This window comes from Pteronotus mesoamericanus, unplaced genomic scaffold (assembly GCF_021234165.1).
Source record: "Pteronotus mesoamericanus isolate MK-2021 breed Mesoamerican mustached bat unplaced genomic scaffold, CSHL_Meso_final scaffold_137, whole genome shotgun sequence".
Lineage (NCBI taxonomy): Eukaryota > Metazoa > Chordata > Mammalia > Chiroptera > Mormoopidae > Pteronotus > Pteronotus mesoamericanus.
Window position 1 is genome coordinate 4,629,246 of NW_026555306.1, and position 12,301 is coordinate 4,641,546.

Genomic DNA, 12,301 nt, shown 5'->3' on the forward strand with positions numbered 1-12,301 from the left:
GTATTTTTTTCTGTTTTAAAAGTAATTCTTAATCATGATAATGCATTTTATAACAGACTTTATTTTCTGCAATTTTAGGTTCACAACAATATTGAGCAGGAGACAGAGCTCCCATATACCTGCTGACCCCACACAGAAGCACAGTCTTTCCCGTGACCAACGTCCCCCGCCAGACTGGGACATTTGCTATAATTGATGACAATGACACCTCACGATCACCCCCAGTCCATACACCATTTTTTTAAGGGTCTAATTTTCTCCACAGTTAGCAAGTAGGAGTGCTGGGGCTTGAAACTCCATAGCCAAAATCAAAGCCCGAATCAGTTACAGCCAATCACCTTCAAAGCCTATCTCCTGCTTTCCCCATAAAAAAACTGTGTATTCTTTCCTATAAGAATGATTCAACCTCTTCAGCCCTGCCCCCAAGAAATCTCCTCACGAACCACAATATTTCCAAACCTTTTCCTTGTTATAATTCTGAGTCAGCGAACACCATTTTTTCCCAAACGCGTCCGAGTCTTCCGTACATTCCCAGTAGATCGTGCGTCTGTACCAGAAGGGAAACACACATTTTGCCACGTCTACAGAGAAGAAAGAAGCAAGCAGAGGGAGATGTCTTTCTTTCTCGTGCTCCCTCTTCAGCATCTCGCATGCACACCGCCATTTCCCACTGTGCTCTATTCCACCAAAAGCATATGGCCAGAGTGCTGGTGGGGAACTGCGCTTCTGCTACAAGATTTTTCTTTTCTTTTTAATTTCTTTTTGAAATCTGATTTTTAAAAGATTTTATTATTTATTTTTAGAAAGGGGAAGGGAAAGAGAGAGACACAAACACCCATGCGCGGTTGCCTCTCGCGCGCCCCCTACTGGGGACCGGGCCCGCAACCCAGGCTCGTGCCCTGACTGGGACTCCAACCCGCGACCCTTTGCTTCTCAGGCCGGCGCTCCATCCGCAGAGCCACACCAGCCAGGGCTAAAACGTTTCTTTGCAAGGTGATGTGGAGGAAACACTCATTATATATCTTTGGTGCGATGTGATGATGTTCATAGCTGCCCATAGCTTATTTTCGCAGTTTCATGTGCCAGAACCTCCGGAGGAGCTCGGCGAACCCCGGCTCGGGCTCGGGTGCCCAGGGCGACCACCCGGAGGGCTTCAGGGGGCGACACTCACCGTCTGCCGAGCAGTACTTCCAGTAGCCTTTGAAAGTCGCAGTCAAGGAGCACCACTTGTGTTTGGACTCGAACATGATGCAGTCGTAGAACACGCCTTTGTTATAGCGGAATGGGAAGAAACACTTGCCATCTGGGGAAAAACAAATCCTTTCTGCAGCTCCGGGGCTGTCGGAGCAGACGTTACACAGCTCCCCTCCCCCTGAGGTGGCCGCCCTCTGACACCGGAGCCGCCACGGCCTGGGTTCTCCTCCGTGCTCCGAGTCCCCCGGGGGACAGCCGGGGGGGCTCCGCCCTCAAAGGCTTGGTGCTGAGACTCCCATTCCTGTCCCCCTGGTTCCCATGCCAGGGACAGCCTGGGCCTTTCGCTGAGCATCTGGCCCCTGTTCCAGAAATCTCCCCTCAGCTTAGAAACACGAATGTGGGCGTTTATCTGTTCAACAATTTCTGCCTGTATTTCTTAATACCCCTTCCATCATCCTACACGCCCCCCGCCCCCATGGCTCACAGACGCACGTGCGCACGGATGCACAGAGTGCAGGCAGCCCGGTTTGCATCCTTCCCCATCTTTCTCCACGCCCAGGTGGACATCTCTATCCATCCATCCACCTCTCTGTGTAGATAGATACATCTCTCCATCCATACAGCTTATATTAACCATGCAACATCTATAACCATACATAATAGACGTATATATACCTACATACACAGATTTCTGTTCTCTCCCCAAGTGAATCATACTTTATATCAATAACTTCAGTTTATAACTTAACATACCATAGGAATCCTTTTCAACATACACTTTTAACTTTTGTAGCTCTCTCTCCTTTTTAATGCTGAGTTGTATTGTGTGATCCGGGTTTTGCCACAATGCATTCAATATTTCTCATATTTAGAATTTTTTTCCATCTGTAAATATAACTGAAGCAAACACTCGGCATATGTAAATCCTTCTGCACCGAAGCATTTGGTTCTATAGACTCGAGTCCCCAGTGCAAGGTTACTGGGTTAAAGTGTATGTGACTTTTTAGCATTGATGGGTGCTGCTTTCTCTAGGAACAAGAGCAATTCATCTTTCCCACCAATATGTGCTTTTACCTGAATTTTCGCCAGCAGCAACCATCACACACATTTTAAATGTTACTTTTATAACAGATGATTCTTGTTCTGCTTCAAAAGCTCTCCTGGTCCTTAGGGCATACTTGCATTTCCTACATTTCTTCTTAAACTAAGTGATTTTGTTTCTTTCACATTTAAAATGTGATCAAAGAGGAACTTAGTTTTCTGTCTGATGCAAGAGGGGAATACAACTTAATTTCCTTTCCAGTAGATATTAAGTAAACGTAAATTGCTGACAAAATAAACCATCTGTACATTTAAACATCCATATGTTTACAACTGTGATTAGATTCTAGTACCATATCCTGGGATCCATTTTTTGTTTTCCATTAAATCTATTGCAATTATTGGAGAAGTAAGAGAGACGGTGGTAAAAAGACCAGGGTCAGCAACCACGCACACATCAGAAAATATCACTTATTGTTATTTGACTCTCTCTAGGCTGATACCACGCTATTTAATATGCTATATTTATGGTTGGTTTAAATAGTGCTTCTGTACTCAGCACTATTTTTGTTCATAATTTTCCCAATTACTATTGGACTTTTTTTCTATGACCTTTCACATTAAGTACTCCCCCTGTCAGATGGCAGAGATGAAAGCGCAGAAACACACAGCACCACTGAAATTCAAGAGGACTTCTGTCGGTTTTCTTTACCTGTTTACAAGGTACTTCTATTACATTTTGTGAAAGGAGAAAAAAGGATATTTTTATTGTGTTACTAAAAAAAGAAAATGCACTGATTGAGTTCCTCATTTTTACAACAGGAAAAGAAAACGTACTTTAGCAGTAAAAGTTTTATTATGAACTTACTTTTGTCTTCTGGAAAGTACATAATAATTTCTGAAAAACAAAATTTGAAGGGGACATTTATTTCACTATTCTTATGTTTTCCAACCAAGAAGATGACATGATCTTGTGTCTTTTAGAACTTACTGTTTGTTCTTCAGTATGATTGTATTGGTTACTTCATGTAAGGCCTGCACACTTCTTGTGGATTTAACTCCAAAGTGGTTTTTGTCGTGGATGTCAAGAGAAATCCTTCACTTTTCATCAATGTGTAGTAGGTTCTTATCAGCAGAGAGAAAAACTATTGACTGTGTATGTTTGTCTTATGATCAGCCACATAGTCAATTCTTTCATTAAAACTAGTTATTGTCCTGGCTGGGTGGTTCAGTGGGTTAGAGGGTTGTCCATACACCAAAAGTTTGCAGGTTGGATTTTTTGGTCAGGACACATACCTAGGTTTCAGGTTCAGTCCCCAGTTGGGGTGTGTACGGAGGCAACCAATCAATGTTTCCCTCTCTCTGTCTCTCTCTCTCTCTCTGTCTCTCTCAAATCAATAAACATATTCTCAAGTGAGGATTTGAAAAAAAAATAGTAATCTTTACTAGTGTTCTTAGGCATTTTTAAGTTTACAATCATAAAGTAATTTTCTCTGATACTTTCTGTAGGCCTATGGATTGTTTCCTTTTGCATATATTAGAACACCCCCCCCCCCACGCCCCAGTAATGTTAACCTGTACTGGTCAAAATAGATACCTCTGACCTCTGTACTTCTCTGGTTTAAGAGGTTAAGAATGTTCATTTTGGCATAGTTAATAATAGTAAAAGAAATACAAATCAATCCAAAAATATCCATCACCAAGAAATTTTAAAATAACATATAGGCCCTGGATGGCATGGCTCAGTGGATTGAGTACCAGCCTGTGAACCAAAGGGTCACTGGTTAGATTCCCAGTCAGGGCACCTGCCTGTGCTGTGGGCCAGGTCCCCAGTAGGGGGCGCACAAGAAGCAACCATACATTGATGCTTCTCTCTTTCTCTTTCTCCCTCCCTTCCCCTCTGTCTAAAAATCAATAAATAAAATCTTTAAGAAATAATAATCATTTTAAAAATAAAATAAAACAGAGCTTTATAATATCATAAGGTATTAATAACGAGATATGAATGAATATGGACATTTCTGTACTTCATCTGTAGGTGACAAAAGACATTTTCTATTTCATTATGTTCTATAAGACTACATTTTGCAAAAAGAAAATCCCATTATAAAGTTGTATATAATGAAATATTTGATCACTCAAAAATAGTAACAGTAAAATTTACAGCAACATTATAAGTGCTCTCTTCTTTTTCCATAAATATTTTTAACATAGAAGGTACTTTTTCTTATATACAAGGACATAAAAATAGCAGTGTTTCATGAAAAATATGATTTTTTACCAGGAAAAGAAGTATGGTATTCAACAACTTCACATTTTACTACAAAATTGAAAAACAAACTGTAATAAAAGAGTTTTGATCAACTCACCTTCATTTGATATATCACCTGAAAGACAGAATTTTAAACATTTATTTCACTAGATTTAGCCTTTGAAATACAATAAAAATAAAACATTTTACCAAATTATATTCTAGTAAGAATAATAATGTTTTAAAGGTGATGCATCCAAATTTCATTAGTGTTTATTTTTAATAGTGTGATTGTGGGTGATTTCTAATTTTTCCTTTTGCCTTAACTGTATTTTCCAAATATTGTTCTTGAACAGGAACAATTAAAATTATTTTAAAAACAAAAAAATTCAGGAAGCAAAAGTAAGTCATTTACTTTTTCCACAATTTCCCCCAAAATTTACCACATTGTAATATGGAAAATGTGTTTTATCATTTCACCATTCTTTTCTATTTTGTTTTATTTTATTTCTTTTTAGTATTATCCAAAAGGTACAAGTTGAACAAAAGTTTATTTATGTGTCTCTGACCTTTACAAGGAGATAGAATTAGTTTTAGCACCTGTTTAAAAAAAGCCTTTGCCATTCACCTCTCCACAGGTTTGTTGTGAGGATTCAGTGAGACCGTAATTCCGGGTTCGGCATAGTACACAGCACATAGAAAGTGCTTAGCGTAGGGCAACGATCCTATTACAATGATAAGGATTTCTGTTCTTACAACAATCATCATTCTTTTCTCCCTACCAGATGACTCACTCAAGTGTGCAATACATTTTCACACCATAGACAACTTATTTCCACTAAAAATTGCTTCAGAATTCCAGTTTAGGAGACTTTAATATCCAGCGAATTCTGAAGTTGCAGGGAATCTTAAGTACTAAGGCCTTGTGCATTGTTCACAGATCTCCAAACACTCTTCTTTAAGATTACAACACGGGCAGGAGCTCAATGTGTGTGCATTTGCTACTTATTCTCAAAAGTAAGCCAGGAAGCACTTCCCTGACTAGGGTGGCTCAGGTGGTTGGAGCGTCATCCTGTAACCGAAAGGTCAGAGGTTCGATTCCCAGTCAGGACACACGCCTGCATTTTGTGGGTTTGTTCCTCTCCCAGCGAGTACAGGAGGCGACCAACCGATGCGTCTCTCTCACATCAATGTTTCTCTCTCTCCCTTCCTGTTTCTCTAAAAAGCAGTGAAAATATTCTTGGGTGAAGATTAAAAATAATAATAATAAAATGTAATGAAAGGAGATGATACATGGTTATCAAGTAAATGACTTCTGTCAATTGAATTTACCAGTTGACATTCCTAATCTCTCTTTTTTATTAGTTGAATCTTTAAAAAAAAAAAAAAGCCTATCAGTGGATCGCGTCTGTTACCTGGAAATACCTGAAAAATATAGAGAGTATCTTTCTCTTTCTTAAACCCCTATGAAACTAGCGTGACTCTTCCCCTCCACAGTATCTCAGACTTGATGACAGAGGCAGTAGACGTGCCCAACCCCAGACCCTGCCACAGCTCCTCACCTTCGAGGGAATTGGTGGCCATGCTGAGAAGCCAGCAGACCCGAAGCAGCAGGATCCCTGCGCGCAGCCCCATGCTCCGCCTTCGGGGCCGGTGCCAGCGCCTCCTCGGGGCTTTATAGCCACGACCACGCCTCCTCCTGTCCCCTCCTCCCGCCTTCTTCCACTTCCCTCTTCTTCCAACCGCCCCCCTTTTCTCCATTGTCCCCAGCGCCTCATTCTCCTTTACCTACTTTTAAGTTTGTGTGTTTTTTTTTTAAAGATTTAGAGAGATGGGAGGGGACGAGGAGATAGGAAAGAAACATCCATGCTAGAGACAGTTGCTTGCCTTTACGTGCCCCTGTGCCCTGCCTGGGAATTGAACTGGAGACCTTTAGGTTCGCAGGCCGGCACTCAACCCACTGAGCCACACCAGCCAGGACAGCCTCTACCTACAACTTATGCCCTTTCTTCTCTTCTCATTCCTCCTCGTCCATCTCCCTCTCCTTCTCCCTGCCCCTCCTCCTTCCCTCTTTCGCCTCTTCATTTTCCTTCTTTTTCACCTTTCCTCCCTCCCTCTCTCTGCCCCAAAGCTAAACACCCACTTCGTGTCGGAAGAGATGGGGCGGCGGAGGGCGCGGGGAAAACAAACTTAGGGTAACTGGCATTACATATAGACGAGGATTAGAAGAGTCCTTACGCGGAATTTCAGGTTGTTGCCAAGACAATGACCTTCAAGGGTCACAACAGCAGTCGAGGGTTTTTCTGTGTCTTAGACCTTCCCAGTGTCTGAAAGCCGGGGCCGAAGTCCCACGGAGAGGCTCCGAGAGGCAGCCGGACCGCAGCGGCCCCGTGCGCGCTCGCGGACCCTCAGCGTGGAGAGCGGGGTGCTCAGGCCGCCCTCGGAGATTCGCCTCGGAGGCTGAGCGTGGCTTTGCAGTTCTCAGGGGCAAGTGATGCAGCGTTTCCGCTCACCGGCGTTCCCCACCTCCGCAGTGTAAGATAAACTGTGGAGTCTGAAACATACTCTCTTCTGTTCTTAAATTTTTTGAAGTTGACAGCATGTCTATCATTTTGTCTCCGTCATTTTTATCCGTAAGACAAGAATTTCCTTTGGAAAAATAACAAAGGAATTGCTATTACAACCATCAAAATGTCAACAATGGTCCAATCAGAGGGGCTCACCTGCAGGACGGCTGCCCTTGCGCACTAGCTCTTTCTCTTTAGTAAACCGACCTCTGGGAAAACCGAGCAATTGGGATAGTTGGTGACTTCACTTATTTCAGACATTTCTGTGTGCGTGTGCTGCTTCCTACACTCGTGAGAAAGTTTGTCCCTAAATCTTGGACGTACAGATGTGTCCATGGACAATGCAATTGGCCTTTGGGAATTCCTGGCAGCATCTCAGCGTTCATCTCCTAAGACCCGCTTGAACTTCTGTGACCAGCAAGGGCTGGTTGCCCTGCACGCACAGAAACCGACGCCGTGGTGCCGGCGTTTGGGAGAAGACAAGTCTTCTATTGCAAAATCCACCAATCAGGAGAGAGGAGGCAAAACTCAAACATGTGTTCTCCAGGGAGCGTGTTGGGTCAATGAAAGGAAGAAAAGGGGAGTTTCCGCGCGTTGTAACAGAACAAGAGCTTAGTGTGCAGGCGCCAGGGGATCACGGCTTTCCTTGCGAGCAGTGTTTGCACTGGGCGGGGTTGGCGGCAGCACATTAGTCCCCGGTGCTTGCATGGATTTTGACCAGTGCCATAGAAGGGTTATTCTCGGGTGAATTCTTTCTTTTTTAAATAATAAAAGTCCATTTCCTTATTATAGTAAGCAGTATTCGTTCCTTCTATTTTATTTTTCAATTACAGTTGACATTCAATATTAGTGTCAGGTGTCCAGCACAGTGGTAAGACATTTGTATAATTTGCGAAGGGTTCCCCCCACAAGTGCAGCACCCACCTAGCACCCTGCATAACTATTACGATATTATTCACTGTGTTCCCCACGCTGCACTTTACATCCCTGTGATGATTTTGTAACTGTCAATTTGTATTTCTTAATCCCTTCTCTTTTCTCACTGAGCCCCCCAAACTCCCTCCCGTCTGACAACCATCAGTCTGTTTGCTGTGTTTATGTTTCTGATTCGCTAGTTTATGTTGTTCATTAGATCCCACGTGGAAGTGAAATAATAGGGTATTTGTCTTTCTCTCTCTGACTTATTTCACTTAGCCTAATACCCTCCAGGTATTCATCCATGCTGTCACAAAGAGTCCAATTTCATTCTTTTTCATGGCCTAGTAATATTCCATTATACATATGTACCACACTTTCTTTGTCCCATCGTCTATGGATGGATGTTTAAGTTGCTTCCTTATCATGGCTCTTGTAAATAATACTGCAGTGAACACGGGCACAGATAGTTTTTCAAATTAGTGTTCAGTGCGCAGCATTTTGACTGTCTGACCACTTGATCTGTGACCTTGTTCTGCTATCAGCAAGGACCTGGCATGAAATACTTCCATTCTCAGAGCACTGAGTTTGGCACTTCTTCAACCTTTTTGTACACAAACTACTCAGTGTCAGCCTGTCTGTCTGTGGTGACCCAGTGAGCCCTGGCTGGGACACCCCGGTCCCCACCTGTGTGGTTCAGGCAGCCTTGGAACATAATAGCTGTTTTCCCTGCTTGTTGGAATATCTTTCACCAAAACAGGACAAGGCAGGTCTGGAATATATTCTACAACATAACAGTTGGTCCTTGGCTCATGATTTTTTTGCCGTTATGGTCAGTGCTTTATGAGCACAAAACCAGAGCGTGTTCCACTTGCAATTCCTAAATCACCATCTTTGCTCCCCATCCGTCAGAATGGTAAGGCACGTCACCAATTTCCTGTTCCGCAAATATTTCCTTAATCGGGTTCGCTTTGTTTTTAGCCACAGGAGAGCCAAGAATCCCTTAGAAAGCAAATGAAGCAGAAGAGGGTTAAATTTCTCACTCACTTATCTGCTATTTTTGATTTCTCGTCTTCATGTTATGCAGAACCATTACTTCTGCATGCGTGTGCATTGATAGGCGGGCGAAGAATGAGCACATCTAACGGGGTCACTAAACTTTTTGTATGCACAGTAGAATATAATTCAGAGGGAAGTTTTTCGAATCCCATTTTTTTTTCTGGGATATTTCATCTAGGATTTGTTTGCACAAATCTCAATAGTCTTCAATCACTAAAGCCTTTTGCCTATACATAACAATCCCTGAAAAATTGTTTAAATTCTTAGCTGTCATAGAGTCACAGGAATGCTTTTCTTGACATATTTTTTGTAAAATCTGCTGTTTTGAGGTTTGATGAATGAGAAGACATGGCTTAGTGTATTCCTTTTTTCTCCATGACATTTTTCTTTTTCTCATGCTCTTTATATTCTTGATGATACCTAGAAGAAAAAGAGGCTTTGCATGGAAAATGTGAAGAGTGGAAAAATTATGATTATATTTTAACTTATGCTCACCATATTGGAAGAATTCTAAAATGGGATTTAAAAAAAATCCATGGCCTAAATGGAATAAATGTATTCCTAAAGATTCTGTTTAGCAACAGGAGTCTGGAATACCAAATAACTATATAGATATGGGTATATATAGAGGTAAACACTTAATCCCTATTATCCTGCCTTGTTTATTATTTAAATCATACCAATATTTTATCTTAAAGGGGTATAATGTTCTCCTGAAAGTTGACTAGTTGATTAACTTTCACAATTTTCATATAAATTATTGACATATTTCCTTATTCTATACACCTGAAAGTTCTTCATAACTTATTTCATATAGCTTTCACAATAGCATCGATTATTGCTGCATGTTACATGAACCAATTAGGTATATCATCTTACTGACATACTTCCTGCATATAAAGTGTATAAGATTTACTTGTCAATGTATCAAGAATACAGGCTTGTATATATTTTTAAAGATTTTATTTATTTATTTTCAGAGAGAGGGGAAAGGAGGAAGAAAGAGAGGGAGAGAAACACCAATGTGTGGTTGCCTCTTGAGCGCCCCCTACTGGGGACCTGGCCCACAACCCAGGCCTGTGCCCTGACTGGGGATCCAACTGGTGACCCTTTGGTTCGCAGGCTGGTGCTCAGTCCACTGAGCCACACCAGCCAGGGCAGAACACAGACTCATATTTAAAGGTGAATATTAACCTAATAAAATGAATTGCAAACATGCCTTGTTAGTGTTACTGAGGTTATGCATATTAAAAATGGAAACAGCCCACATACACTGAAAGGTTATATATCAAAGCAGTTGGGGATTCCAGGAAAGATGCTGAAGGAGGCAATTGGACTGTCTGGCCAAAGTCAAGGTCACAAGACATTCAAGGCAGAATGAGACAGAGTGAGGCTGGACAAAACTTAGAGACAGAGAAAGAGATATAAAGAAGCAGGAGAAAGAAGGAAGACGCAGATGGTACAGGAGAGACAGAGAAAGAAGCAAAGGCAGAGATAGACAGAGACCAAGAAAATGGGGGCCAAGAGGCTGCCACACGAGAAAATTCAACCTCAAAACCTCCGACTCTACAAACGCCCAAGCCTGTGAAGTGATAACATGGCACCAAAGGGGCAATAAAATGAGACCCCAAACGTATTGCTTCAAGTCCCACTGTGCCCACCAATTGGCTGTATGACTTTTGACAAGTCCCTCTGCACGTCTGTGCCTCCACGTCCTCGTCTGTAAATCAAAGGGTCCTATTTGGGCTCAGGGGCACCGCTGGGTAAATAAATCTCCGCGGTGACCACCCTGAACGATACCAAGAGGGGCCGTAGGGACGCTTCAGGAAATTTTCCAGAAGGGTGGGACAGAATTCCAACATTAGGAAAAATCAGATGGCGTGATTCAGAGAGCTGGTTTTGATTCTCCCATGCTCCCTTGTTGCTAGAAAATCCTCAGGCTCGTGCACGTTCATCATGCAGCTGAAACCTGTTTTCATCTTTGCAGCGGACGTGGAGGACGCTTTCTCTCTGCTCAGCAACATTCTCGCCCATGACTCCGGCCCCCGCAGGAGCCCATAATACACGCATGGTTGAACTTCGTGGGCCTCGTGGACGCGTATGAGGGCATCGTGGGCCGGCCTTGGACCCTGGGGCCCTCCGTCCAAACTGCCCCCACTGGAACCACGCCCCCAAAGCCCTCCTTGGGGCAGCTGCCGTCTGCGCCCACAGGCAGGCTGGGGCCCAAATAGTGGGGCCGATCCCCAGATAATCCAGAGACCGCGGGAGCAGAAATTTAAAACGGGCTCGTGGAGACATCTAGGGCCAAGCAGGACCCTCTCCAAGGTACAGCTCAACCTAGCGACGCGGGAGGGTGTGGGAAGCAAGGCCTGGGCACCACCCACCCCTCCGCCCCCGGCCAGGAAGGGGGGCTAAGGCAGCCCTCTCCACCAGAGGAAATAGAGCGCGAGCCGTCCACATCGCTGTAAGTTTTATAGTGGCCACGTTTTCCAAAAAGTAAGAAGGAACAGGTGCGATTTATTTTAACAATGTATTTTGTTGAACCGTGACATCCCAAATAATATCGTTTCAACATATGATGGACACAAAAAATCATTGAGATATTTACGTTCTTTTTTCGGACTTTATCTTATTTTTTAATTCTCCCCCAAGGATATGTTTATAGATTTTTAGAGAGAGAGAAAGGAGAAGAGAGAGAGAGGGAGAGACATCAGATGAGAGAGGAACATCAATCGGTATGTGCCCCAACCTGGGATCGAACCTGCAGCCCTTTGGTGCACTGGACAAGGCTCCAACCAACTGAGCCACCCGGCCAGGACTCCAGCATGAATTTTACACTCATTTTATGCATATGACAATCGCCACATTTAAAGTGCTGTTTCCACTTTAGTGGCAGCTGGCCGGACCTTGGATGGCGCAGCTCCGAGCTCTGGGCAGGAAAGGCCAGAGGATGCGGTGAGGGGGTCTCGGGGCGCCCCGATTCCCTTCTCTGCTGAGACCCCGGAAAGAGTGGGAGTCTGCCTGTGTCCTAAGTCCGGGGAAAAGAGATGGAAGGAAAGAGAACTAATCTGGACAAACGGCCTATTAAGTTCTTTTTTTAAATTGGATTTACTGGGGTGACATTGCTTAATAAAATTATATAGGTTTCAGGTGTACAATTCTAAACACACCATCTGTATACTGTGTGCTCGCCACCCCAAGTCAAGTCTCCGGCCGTCGCCATTTACCCCTGCTTTGTGCTCTTCTACCTCCCCCGCCCCCTTCCCGCTGGCTG

The 12,301-nt window shown here is 43.3% G+C and overlaps 1 protein-coding gene across 1 annotated transcript; it reads right to left on the bottom strand.

The window, feature by feature from the left end:
- Positions 1–426: 426 nt before the first annotated feature.
- On the bottom strand, positions 427–6,121 carry BSPH1 (binder of sperm protein homolog 1). The gene is made up of 3 exons (XM_054588400.1): positions 6,049–6,121; positions 1,172–1,303; positions 427–581 (listed from the first exon to the last, which is right to left on the bottom strand). The coding sequence occupies exons 1-3, from the start codon at positions 6,119–6,121 to the stop codon at positions 436–438; spliced, it is 351 nt and encodes a 116-aa protein (XP_054444375.1). The 3' UTR covers positions 427–435.
- Between the last annotated feature and the right edge of the window lie 6,180 nt (positions 6,122–12,301).

What these genes read in the sequence shown, in the direction of transcription:
- BSPH1 (XM_054588400.1), bottom strand. Translation starts at nt 6,121, where the DNA reads ATGGGGCTGCGCGCAGGGATCCTGCTGCTTCGGGTCTGCTGGCTTCTC. An exon ending in GGCCACCAATTCCCTCGAAG is followed by an intron (nt 1,304 to 6,048) that starts GTGAGGAGCTGT and finishes GTTTTTCCCCAG; the next exon opens with ATGGCAAGTGTTTCTTCCCA. An exon ending in GAAGTACTGCTCGGCAGACG is followed by an intron (nt 582 to 1,171) that starts GTGAGTGTCGCC and finishes TCTTCTCTGTAG; the next exon opens with ACGTGGCAAAATGTGTGTTT.